General features: G+C 43.4%; 1 protein-coding gene across 3 annotated transcripts in view; it reads left to right on the top strand.

Annotated features, from left to right (window-relative positions):
- The window catches only part of LOC118372757 (unconventional myosin-XVI), a 260,749-nt gene that overhangs the window by 153,042 nt on the left and 94,930 nt on the right, over positions 1-12,777 (top strand). For all 3 annotated transcript variants that reach the window (XM_052522327.1, XM_052522326.1, XM_052522328.1), the window contains exons 14-18: positions 1,822-1,927; positions 3,208-3,325; positions 4,423-4,570; positions 6,392-6,512; positions 9,122-9,239. In XM_052522327.1, coding sequence (XP_052378287.1) covers positions 1,822-1,927; positions 3,208-3,325; positions 4,423-4,570; positions 6,392-6,512; positions 9,122-9,239 — 611 coding nt within the window. The remainder of the gene's footprint in view (positions 1-1,821; positions 1,928-3,207; positions 3,326-4,422; positions 4,571-6,391; positions 6,513-9,121; positions 9,240-12,777) is intronic.

The raw sequence follows: 12,777 nt of genomic DNA, 5'->3' as shown, positions 1-12,777 counted from the left end.
AATAATTTTCACGCCCCTTAATTTTCACCCTCCCCCTCTTTGAAGAGTATCTTAAATCATTTTCACACACCCCCCTCCTCTTTTCCCACTAGCAGTGATTTTGCTGATAAATACTTTGTTGAGGGAAAATGTACTTATTATGATTGTGATATGTTGTTGTAGCATCTAGATGAATGCACTAATTGTAAGTCACTCTGGATAAGAGCATCTGCTAAATGACTAAAATTGAAATGTAGATTGTTAACTCAGCATCAGTAAATGATTTAGAGTAGGTGAATGGTGAAGTGAGGACCACTGCCCAGTTTGTTCAAACCCACCCCTGCAGGTCAGTTAAATGCTCCCAGAGAGATTAATGAGCCTTAGTCTCGGCCCAGACCTGTTAAACGATCACAGAAAAATGAATGGCTTCAGGGGCCTGGCTGGATGGAAGCAGCTTCCTGATTGCAATTAAACCCGTTACGGCACTCCACCAACGTTCATGCTGAGTCGCAACGGATCTGGCAGCAAGTTAATGCATTTCGGCCATTGGCTATTCATCACACACACCTCATTTGCAGTCTTCCATGCTCCACTGGGCTGGAGGCAGTCAAAATGTTAGGTGCCTCAAGGGCAGGGTACACACACCTACACAATCATATACATTCAGTACACATGATCCCTGGAGGCCAGGGTATGGGCACATGCTCAGAAGCACAAAACACCCTTAAATTCTAATAGGGCTCTGTAAATGAAAAGAGAGGTAAACTGCTGTGTTCATACTCTCAGCAGGGTCATTAATAAGAGGACAAAATCACACACACGCACGCACGCACGCACGCACGCACGCACGCACGCACGCACACACACACACACACACACACACACACACACACACACACACAAATACACACAGTGCTGTCATTAGTTGGGGCTTAAATTACCTCCTAAAGCCATCTGCCATCTGTGTAACGTAGCTGGCCTCTGCTCTGCGTGTGTGTGTGTGTGTGTGTGTGTGTGTGTGTGTGTGTGTGTGTGTGTGTGTGTGTGTGTGTGTGTGTGTGTGTGTGTGTGTGTGTGTGTGTGTGTGTGTGTGTGTGTGTGTGTGTGTGTGTGTGTGTGTGTGTGTGTGTGTGTGTTGTGTAGTTAGACAGATCTTACAGTATGTCCAACTGTTAGGTTAAGTCTCCCACGGAGCAGATGAGTGTAGTTCACCACAGTCAACCTAACCCGAATGACCTCAGTGAGATGCCCAGTGGGTGGATGCTAGAGGAGCAACTAGATGAAGAGTACATATGACCATGAGCTCCACTTGCCATCTCCACTAACCCAAAGAAACGTCCATAGGTCTTCACTTTCAGTAGCCTTCACTAGAATAAAGAAAGAAAATTAATTACAAAATGTTTCTAAAAAGTCACATAGCACCTGCATTATCACCATAGGCTAGGTTGTTATGATAGTGTCCACTTGATAAACAATACCATTGTAATGACTAGTTGCAAGATTGTGAATGGGATGGGGGGATGAGAAAGAGAAATGGTACCCCAGAGGAGTGATGTCAGGCGGGTGGAGGAGTTTGACGGATGTGACAAATAGGAGCCTGGGCTACACCCAGATGACTCACGCCACACAACACACCCATACACCTGAGACCATTCACAATGTTGACACACATGGATACACTCACAGACACAGATATTCACACCCTTGCATGGACACCGACAGCCACACACATCTGTCTTTTTTTGCTACGTATGTCTAATCACCCGTACTACATTAACAAGCCTCTATCTCTACCTCTCTCTCTACCTCTCTATCTCTCTGTGTTTCTCTCTCTTTCTGCAGTGGGGAGAGTGGTTCTGGGAAGACAGAGGCTTGTAAACACATAGTGAGACACCTGGCAGTGAGATCCAGCCCCAAAGGCTTCTCTCTTGAGCCCAGGATGAATCAAGTGAGTCTGGTTTACTCTGGCCCTGGTTGTCTTAAAAATATGAATCCACTCTTGGAGGACAATGGAAGTTGAATAGAACATGACAGACAGACTAGCTCAGTGGGTGGTCAGTCCACTGTTACAGAGTCCCTGTGGTGTAGTGATTTGAGATGTGGATTCACGGACCAAATGATCTGTGTTAGCACGCTGGCCTTTACATCAAAACCCCTAGGTTGGTACAGGTCCTTTTATTTCCTTGATAGCCATCGCTAGGTTCTGTATGATGACACAAGCCCATTGTGTTTGTGATTGGCCCATTTGTCCCCGAGAGGAAGCCATAGCATCTAAATGCCGTCGATTCTCTTATTACTCCTCTCACCTTGGACAGTGAGAGGTGCTCAGCGATCGTTTCTGGCCGCGGATTCAAAGCATACTGGTGAGACCCATTGAAGGAGAACATTGAGTACAATGGGACAGGAAATGACCATTATATGAAAAGCCATTATGATTAGGACATTGTGTGAGAAAGTTTTATATGAAGTGATCAATTGCAATGACACTGTATTAAACCAGTCTTGTCTGGAAGCAGTGGATTAGATGAGCCCTTTAGTAAGAGCAAGGACTACTGTCAGTGCATTCAACCTTACATCGACATTTTGTCAGAATTCTAATGGTTTTCTTGTTGTCTAGCATGCTAGGGGAGTATTATTACACTGAATGACTGAAGATGAACACTTTCTTGCTATTTGATAGTCCGAGCAGTGCTCCTTATCACAAACCGAACACTTTTTCATTAGTCTTTCTGTTATGACCTTAACAACTCAGAGGTACACATCATTGTTGAACAGGGAGGCGAGAAAAGCTCTTGCTTGGCTATAGTGGAACTGTATCTCCACAGATGAAGTCATGGGTTGGTGCGAGATAACATATCTGGGTCAACACTTAGAGAGCACAGAGGGACAGGTGAGTGTGACAATCAGTCAGTGGGGATATATTGTCCCCTGGTGGAGAGAAGTTGTATTGCGACAGTCAGAAGTCATTGCGGCAGGTGGTAATTCACACTCACACACCTGCTTCAGAAAACTTCAGTGAATCAAATTACCGAGGTATATTAGTTCACATTAACACAATTGTGTATCTATGAACATGCCATCACCAATGCATGTCTTAGCTGTATAAAAATGTATTCACTAAAAATAATTATGAATATGTCCAACCCAGAAAGTGACAGTGGATATATTGATGGTTGTATTGTACAGTATATAACACTGTCTCTCTATATATTATGTGGTGGCTTGTAGGTGAACTGTATCCTGGAGGCGTTTGGTCATGCCAAGACTCCCATGAATGACAACTCCAGTCGCGTCATCAAACTACTCAGCCTGCAGTACTGTGACAAGAGAAAGACACTACTCAGAGGTACAGACTACTACAACTTTACTCAGGGGGTTGTTCTATAACTAACAAAGGGACTTACTAACTACACTACTCAATGTCTACTCAGATTAATACACCACTAACTACACCCTCATGGAAAATCACATTATAACTAAACCAAGATAGACCACAGCCTGTCATTTCCAATGGGAACAAGTGAGTCATAGTGGGCAGAACAAGCAAGGAGGTGGGCACAGCCCAGCATGAGCTGGTGAGATCCTATTGGTCCGTTCTAACATACACATGCATGTTTCTGTTAGGGACCGCCTACTCAGTGATGTGTGCTTGTGCAATAACTCAATTCACCTTTGCACTCCTTCAAAATAATGTGATTTTTTACAACTTTGGCAAAGGGTCAAATCTACAAACGTTGTAATTGATTCCAGTTTTGGGAACAGGAAACTGTATTGAGATCAAATATTTAATCAAAGACAAAATGAACAGAATTTTGGCCAAAATCAATCTCCTTCCATCTTCTCCCACTGCCGGTTACTGGGCTTCCGCTCACTATCATATTATCATATTTAGTATTGTGGAAACGCCAAGCGGATGATTCACATTGTTCTTTTCTGTGCCCATGCTGTCAATGTACTCTTTATAATTAAAAGGCAGTTTGATGTATGGCCAACAGGGGGGAGTATAACTCTATGAGTAAACCTGTCAGGCTTCAATCTCTGTTATTCCTACAGAACCACATTGAAATAGATACATTGATTTACTCATACGTAATGGCTGTGTATGAAAGATGAATTTGACTTAAGGACAGGTTTTTTGTTCGATAATTTGATCTGTGGCCTGGGTTTAAGAATCTTGAGAGTGGTATCTTAATGGATAACTCTGTTAAGATTACAATGTGTGTGTAGGTTTATATAGGTGTTTTTACAGTAGGTGTGTTCCTCTACTACTGGTTACATATGGTTTAAAGTTTATTGACAGAGCATGTGTTATTATGTGGATTACATTTTGTGTGTGTGTGTGTGTGTGTGTGTGTGTGTGTGTGTGTGTGTGTGTGTGTGTGTGTGTGTGTGTGTGTGTGTGTGTGTGTGTGTGTGTGTGTGTGTGTGTGTGTGTGTGTTTAGCGCGGATATACACATACATGTTGGAGAAGTCCCGGGTGGTCCACCTGCCTCGTCAGCAACACAACTTCAACATCTTCTACCTGATGGCTGAGGGCCTGTCGCCTGAAGAGAAGAGTGCCCTACACCTCAACAACGTCCTGTCTCACAGGTCTGTACCTCAACAATGTCCTGTCTCACAGGTCTGTACCTCAACAACGTCCTGTCTCACAGGTCTGTACCTCAACAATGTCCTGTCTCACAGGTCTGTACCTCAACAACGTCCTGTCTCACAGGTCTGTACCTCAACAACGTCCTGTCTCACAGGTCTGTACCTCAACAACGTCCTGTCTCACAGGTCTGTACCTCAACAACGTCCTGTCTCAGAGGTCTGTATGTCAACAATGTCCTGTCTCAGAGGTCTGTACCTCAACAACGTCCTGTCTCAGAGGTCTGTACCTCAACAACGTCCTGTCTCAGAGGTCTGTACCTCAACAACGTCCTGTCTCACAGGTCTGTACCTCAACAACGTCCTGTCTCACAGGTCTGTACCTCAACAACGTCCTGTCTCACAGGTCTGTACCTCAACAACGTCCTGTCTCAGAGGTCTGTACGTCAACAATGTCCTGTCTCAGAGGTCTGTACCTCAACAACGTCCTGTCTCAGAGGTCTGTACCTCAACAACGTCCTGTCTCAGAGGTCTGTACCTCAACAATGTCCTGTCTCAGAGGTCTGTACCTCAATAACATCCTGTCTCAGAGGTCTGTACCTCAATAACATCCTGTCTCAGAGGTCTGTACCTCAACAACGTCCTGTCTCACAGGTCTGTACCTCAACAACGTCCTGTCTCACAGGTCTGTACCTCAACAATGTCCTGTCTCACAGGTCTGTACCTCAAAACAACGTCCTGTCTCACAGGTCTGTACCTCAACAACGTCCTGTCTCACAGGTCTGTACCTCAACAACGTCCTGTCTCACAGGTCTGTACCTCAACAACATCCTGTTTCACAGGCCTGTACCTCAACAGCGTCCTGTATCAGAGGGCTGTACCTCAACAGCGTCCTCTCTCACAGGCCTGTACCTCAACAATGTCCTCTCTCACAGGCCTGTACCTCAAAAACATCCTATCTCACAGGCCTGTACCTCAACAATGTCCTCTCTCACAGGCCTGTACCTCAAAAACATCCTATCTCACAGGCCTGTACCTCAAAAACATCCTATCTCACAAGTCTGTACCTCAAAAACATCCTATCTCACAGGCCTGTACCTCAACAATGTCCTCTCTCACAGGCCTGTACCTCAAAAACATCCTATCTCACAAGTCTGTACCTCAACAATGTCCTGTCTCACAGGTAATAAGGCCATGCAAATTCCATTAATATAGGAAGGTATGCTGAGTTTGTAAAATGTTTTAACATTTGGAGAAGGAAACTGGTTCAATCTGGGTGAGAAGCCCCCCTAAGTCACCTGCTAGCAAGAGGAAGAGATGGTGTCTCATGCTGAGTTTGTAAAATGTGTGTGTGTTAGTGTGCGTGTACGTGTGCGCGTGTGTGTTGTGGCGTGTGATAGCATCCCTGTCTGATATCCAGTGACCTGGATGAGGGTTTTGAGCCCTGGTATGCACGCTACAGCCTCTGATTTAATGCTGTGACTGCGTGATCAAAAGCCCTCCGACTCTAGCCCATTTGGGGACCCCAACTCTCGCCCCCTCCCCTCCCTCGCTTTCTCAGCAGGAGATAGCTGTGACTGGTTACAAATAACTCAGCGTGAGAATACCTGCTCAACCACCATGCTTTAAATGACCTTTTGACATGCTTTCTTGTTTCAGGGTCAAATATGATTTCTTTAGTCCCTCGGTGATATCTAGTCAGTGCAGTATGTCTGAACTCTCTCTCTAGTGTTGTTACCTGCTGCTCTTCTCTGTACTGTAGTTGATCATGTCTGTGTATAGTGTGATAGCTGTCTCTCACTGGTCTCTGTCTGTGTCTTCAAGGTACCTGAGTGCAGGTGTTCCTGCAGAAGACTCCCCTCCTGTGGCCTCAGCTTCAACTCAGAGTAAAGACCGTCTCACTGCAATCAAACAGGCCCTCAGAGCTCTGGGCTTCAACAAACTGGTACAGTAACACACTGTGTGTGTGTGCGTGCATGAGTTTGCATGTGTCATTTGCCACACATATGGCTGTGTGTATATCTATGAGTCTATAGGGTGAGTCGGTACCAGAGGAAGCTGGGTGAGGAGCTATAGGAGGACAGGCTCATTGTATTGGCTGAATGGAATTCATGGAATGGAGTCAAACATGTGGTTTCTACATGTTTGATGGGTTTGATACCGCTCCATTTATTACATTCTAGCCATTAAAATGTCCTCCTATAGCTCCTCCCACCAGCTTCCACTGGTGGGTACACATACTGTCCCTTGTGAGCAGGGTTGGACATTAAGAACATCTATTTCTCCAGAGCAATTGGGAACATTAAAAAAAATCCAAAGCCCACATATTTAAGTTGTTCGAAATGACAAGAAAGGCTACTAAAGTGTGACTTTTATTTTTATTTGCCAGTTACGTCAGTTTGTTTATACGCTAGATTGTTTTTCAATGTTAGTTTGAGTTTGCTGCAACTGTCTGCTGCTAGGAAGACATAGCAAAGCAAGTGCCCAAATTACCACAGTAACTGCCTGTCCCTTAAAAGGGGCAGCTAAAAATGTTTCTCACACATAATGATTGTGCTTGATTGAGCATGGATCACTCCCATAAACGTTTATTCATGAACTTTTTGTAATTTTTTTGTAATTAAAACACACAAATATTTTAATTGTTTTCCTAGATTCATCTGTGTGCTTCTACCTTTCTACTCATGTAGCCTTTTAAAAATGTCAGCATAGAGCCCTATAATAATAAATAAACCGTATCACTCAGCATTTTGTGGCAGGGCAGGCACTTGTTTATTCTTGATGTTCAGTTGTAGAACAGTTTATATGTTTTAACTATTGTATCTAAATTATTTATTTTAACATACATTGGTTAAAATACGCAGATCATAAAAATCATAAAAATGAAATGAAGTAATATATCATCTGTTTTTCCTTGTTGTGACGTTGATGTAATTATGGCGAAAACAATATTTTGATTGTATTTTATATATTTAAAAAAATATATATATTTTTTTTTATCTACCTGCCACAGTGGCTGGTAGACCAAAAAGTAAATTTTCCACCCTGCTTGTGAGCATGCTTGCATGTGATGGTCGTGTGAGGTTCTGCATGTTAGTATACTAGCTATATCTACAGACTGTACTGTGCTCTACCTTGTCTGGTGTGTGTGTACAGAATAAGTGTTCTCATCACATTATCACAGTCTATGTATAGGCTGCAGTCAGCATCTGTCAGCACTGAGTGACCAGAAAGTCAGCTTTTAATCCCTCCCACAGCCAGCAGCTGATAATGTAGGAGGGGGGAGGGGGGAGGGGAGGGGAGGGGTGATGGGGGGCAAGAGTGCTTGCTGGGAGAGAGATAGACAGGGGAGATTGACCTGGAGAGGGAGGTGGGTGGGGGGGACAGAGTACTTCCTGAGAAGTATATCGTTGCAACACTGTATATATACTGTACATAATATGACATTTGTAATGTCTTTATTGTTTTGAAACTTCTGTATGTGTAATGTTTACTGTTAATTTCCATTGTTTATTTCACTTTTGTATATTATCTACTTCACTTGCTTTGGCAATGTCAACACGTTTCCTATGCCAATAAAGCTCCTTGAATTGAATTGAATTGAGAGAGAGATAGACAGGGGCGATTGACATGGAGAGGGAAGGGGAGAGAGGGGGATGAGAGAGAGACTACCCATCGGTGCCTCCCTATGCTCTCATTGGGAATGACTCATGAAGAACCTCAATCACTCCTTTCTCTCCCACTCTCTTTCTTCTCCTCTCCTACTGTAGGACTCTCTACATTGCATAGAGTGTCAGACAGAGACTAATAACAGCTCCTATAACACACACACATGCAAACTATCCAGGAGCGTTGAGGGATCAGAGTTGGGTAATGGGGGATATCAGTAAGTGTCCTCAGAGAGAAAGATAGAGAGCGAGAGAACACTATATAGATACATAATACGACATTTGTAATGTCTTTGTTCTTTTGGAACTTCGGTGAGTGTAATATTTACTGTTCATTTTTATTGTTTATTTCACTTTTGTATATTATCTACTTCACTTGCTTTGGCAATGTTAACATATGTTTCCCATGCCAATAAAGCCCCTTGAATTGAATTGAATTGAGAGAGAGGTGGGGGAAGAGTAGAGGCGAAACAGAGGGAGGAGAGATAAAGAGGGGATGGGAGGGGAAAGGAGAGGTTAGATAAGGAGATCGGAGAGAGAGAAGAGGTTAGATAAGGAGAGAGGAGAGGTTTAGGGATAAGGGGGAAAGGGGAAAGGGGGATTCAGGGGTTTGGAGAACATATTTTAGCTCAAAAGATGGAAGTTGACTCTTTGGGAGGAGACTAGGGGGTAGGGGTTTGGAGTATATGTGTGATTTCACTACTTCATGAGTAAAAACAATAACAACTCCCTTATTCTCTCCCCACCCCACCCGACCTCTCCCCTCCTCAACCTTCTCTCTCCCCTCCTCAACCTTCTCTCTCTCCTTCTCCCTTCCCCTTCTCTCTCTCTCTCTCTCTCTCTCTCTCTCTCTCTCTCTCTCTCTCTCTCTCTCTCTCTCCATCAGGAGATGGACAGTGTGTTTATGCTGCTGTCAGTGGTGCTGCAAGTTGGGGACCTCAGCTTCATTTCACTGACAGACGTTGAGACCGCCTACCCCTCCAACATGCAGCTGCTTGAGCGAGGTCAGCATCCCCCTGTCATGTAACCTGGGCCAACACTATGCACTGACACCAGTTTGACAGCAGAGGGAGAGGGGAGAGAGGGGGGAGGGAGGTCGAGCTACGCAGTAGTAATTGTGTCACTATCCATCCTATTGTTTACAACAGCTTTGCTACAGTCTCCTCCAGTCTCCTCCTTGCACTCTCCTCCCCTCCCCCTTCTCTATCTCTCCTCCCGCTCTCTCTCTCTCTCCCTATTCAATTTCAATTTAAGGGGCTTTATTGGCATGGGAAACACATGTTTACATTGCCAAACCAAGGGAAATAGAAAATAAACAGAAGTGAAATAAAGTGTTGTGACAATATGCAAGTACAAAAGGGTTTGGGAATTGCTTCCTTTTAGGTGGTTGTAGAATTTAACGGCCTTTTCTGGATTTTGATAATTAGCGTGTATCAGCCTAATTCTGCTCTGTATGCATTATTTGGTGTTTTACATTGTACACAGAGGATATTTTTTTCAGAATTCTACATGCAGTCTCAATTTGGTGTTTGCCCCATTTTGTGATTGGTTGGTGAGTGGTTGGTGAGTGGACCCCAGACCTCACAACCGTAAAGGGAAATGGTTTCTATAACTGATTCAAGTATTTTTTAGCAAGATCCTAATTGGTATGTCGAATTTTATGTTCCTTTTTGATGGCATAGAAGGCCTTTCTTGCCTTGACTCTCAGATCGTTCACAGCTTTGTTGAAATTACTTGTGGTGCTGATGTTTAGGCCGAGGTATGTCATTTTTTGTGTGCTATAAGTCAAGATGGAATTTGTATTTGTGGTCATGCCAATTTAACCTTTTTGTAACACCATTATTTTTGTCTTACTGAGATTTACTGTCAGGGCCCAGGTCTGACAGTATCTGTGCAGAAGATCTAGGTGCTGCTGTAGGCCCTCCTTGGTTGGGGACAGAAGCACCAGATCATCAGCAAACAGTAGACATTTGACTTCAGGATCTATTAGGGTGAGGCCGGGTGCTGCAGACTGTTCTAGTGCACTCGCCAATTCGTTGACATATATGTTGAAGAGGGTGGAGCTTAAGCTGCATCCCTGTCTCACTCCCTGGCCCTGTGGAAAGAAATGTGTGTGTTTTTTGCCAATTTTAACTGCACACTTGTTGTTTGTGTACATGGATTATATAATGTTGTATGTTTTCCCCCAACACCACTTTCTATAAATCTGCATAGCAGGGCCTCATGCCAAATTGAGTCTGAAGCTTTTTTTAAATCAACAAAGCATGAGAAGACTTTGCCTTTGTTTTGGTTTGTTTGTTTGTCAAATAGAGTGTGCAGGGTGAATACATGGTCTGTCGTATGGTAATTTGGTAAAAAGCGTGTTTGACATTTGCTCGGTACATTGTTTTTGCTGAGGAAATGTATGTGTCTGCTGTTTATTGATAATGCAAGGTTGGTTGCTGTTGACGCATATCCCACGGTAGTTATTGGGGTCAAATGTGTCTTTACTTTTGTGGATTGGGGTGATCAGTCCTTGGTTACAAATATTGGGAATATGCCAGAGGATGATGTTAAAGAGTTCAATTATAGCCAATTGGAATTTGTGGTCTTTATATTTTATCATTTAATTTAGGAAACCATATTCCCCACAGGCCTTTTTTGGTAGAGAGTTGGTATTTTGGCCTGTAGTCCATTCAATGTAATTTGAGAATCCAATGAGTTCTGGTAGTCTTTAATAGTTGATTCTAAGATTTGTATTTGATCATGTATATGTTATTGCTGTTTGTTCTTTGTTATAGAGCCAAAAAGATTGGAGAAGTGGTTTATCCATACATCTTCGTTTTGGATAGATAACTCTTTTGTATTGTTGTTTGTTTTGAGTTTTCCAATTTTCAAAGAAGAGATTCAATTCTATGGATTCTTTCATTACATTGAGTGGATTTCTGACGTGCTGTTCCTTCTTTTTACATGGGGTATTTCTGTATTGTTTTGGTGATTCACCATAGTGACGGCATAGACTTAGGTTTGGGTCTATGTTTTTGGTTGGATAGGTTTCTCAATTTTTTGCTTAGGTTTTTATTCTTCATCAAATCATTTGTCATTGTTGTTCATTTTCTTAGGTTCTTAGTTCTTGAAATGTTGAGATTTGATAGGGAAGCGGTCAAATATACTGTTTAGGTTTTCTACTGCCAAGTTTACACCTTCACTATTACAGTGAAACATTTTGTCCAGGAAATTGTCTAGAAGGGATTGAATTTGTTGTGGCCTAATAGTTTTTTGGAAGATTTCCACACTTTTCTTCCATATATAGCATTTCTTAATATTATTCAGTTCCTTCAGTTTTTATGCCTCATGATTGAGTATAGTTCTGTTCAAGTAGAATGTTATTTTATAGGGGTGTCAGTGAACTGACTGTAAATGGTCTAAGAGACTCTGGGTTGAGGTCAGTGATAAAGTAGTCTACATTTCTTCTACCAAGAGATGAGCTATAGGTGTACCTACCGTAGGAGTCCCCTCGAAGCCTACCATTGACTATGTACATACCCAGCGCCCGACAGAGCTGCGTGAGTTGTGAACCGCTTTCGTTGGTTATGTTGTCATAATTTTGTCTAGCCGGTCATATGGGGGAGGGAAAGCTGTCTCCTCCAGGTGGGCGTTTGTCCGCCTGTGTGCTGAGGATGTCAGGTTCTTGTCCAGTTCTGGCATTTAGGTCGCCACAGATTAGTACATGTCACTGGGCCTGGAAATTGTTGATCTCGCCCTCTAGGATGGAGAGGCTGTCATCGTTAAAGTATGGGGATTTTATTGTGGGGATATAGGTAACACACAAGGAAATATTTCTATGTTGAGATCATTTCCTTATTAATTTCTAACCAGATGTAAAATGTTCCTGTTTTGACTCATTTAATAGAGTGGGTTAAAGCTGCTCTATACCAAATTAGCATACCCCCTGAGTTTCTTCCCTGTTTCACACCTGGTAGTTTGGTGGATGGGACTCCCAGCTCTCTGTAACCTAGAGGGAAACCAGTGGGTCTGTCTCCTCTATACCACCCACCTGGTAGTTTGGTGGTTGGGACTCCCAGCTCTCTGTAACCTCGAAGGCAACCAGTGGGTCTGTCTCCTCTATACCACCCACCTGGTAGATTGGTGGATGGGACTCCCAGCTCTCTGTAACCTAGAGGGCAACCAGTGGGTCCATCTCCTCTATACCACCCACCTGGTAGTGTGGTGGATGGGACTCCCAGCTCTCTGTAACCTAGAGGGAAACCAGTTGGTCCATCTCCTTTATACCATGTTTCTTGTAGGATGACAATGTCTGTATTTCTAATTTCTTTGATGAAGTCTGGTTTCCTGCTCTTTAGGCCAAAGGCAGATGACCTCAGACCTGTTATATTCCAGGAAGAGATAGTAAAAGCTTTGCATTTCACACTGTCTAGTGTTGTTTTTGTGTGGTTTAGGCACAGTAGGTGTGAGCAGAGCATGTTGCACATCTAATACATACCTCAGGATGGGATCGCAGGATGGGGCTTGGGCGGGTGTAATGGGGGTTGGGCCTGTTGC

This window comes from Oncorhynchus keta, chromosome 7 (assembly GCF_023373465.1).
Source record: "Oncorhynchus keta strain PuntledgeMale-10-30-2019 chromosome 7, Oket_V2, whole genome shotgun sequence".
Lineage (NCBI taxonomy): Eukaryota > Metazoa > Chordata > Actinopteri > Salmoniformes > Salmonidae > Oncorhynchus > Oncorhynchus keta.
Note: the sequence above shows the minus strand (reverse complement) of the source record. Positions and strands in the feature narration are given on the sequence as shown.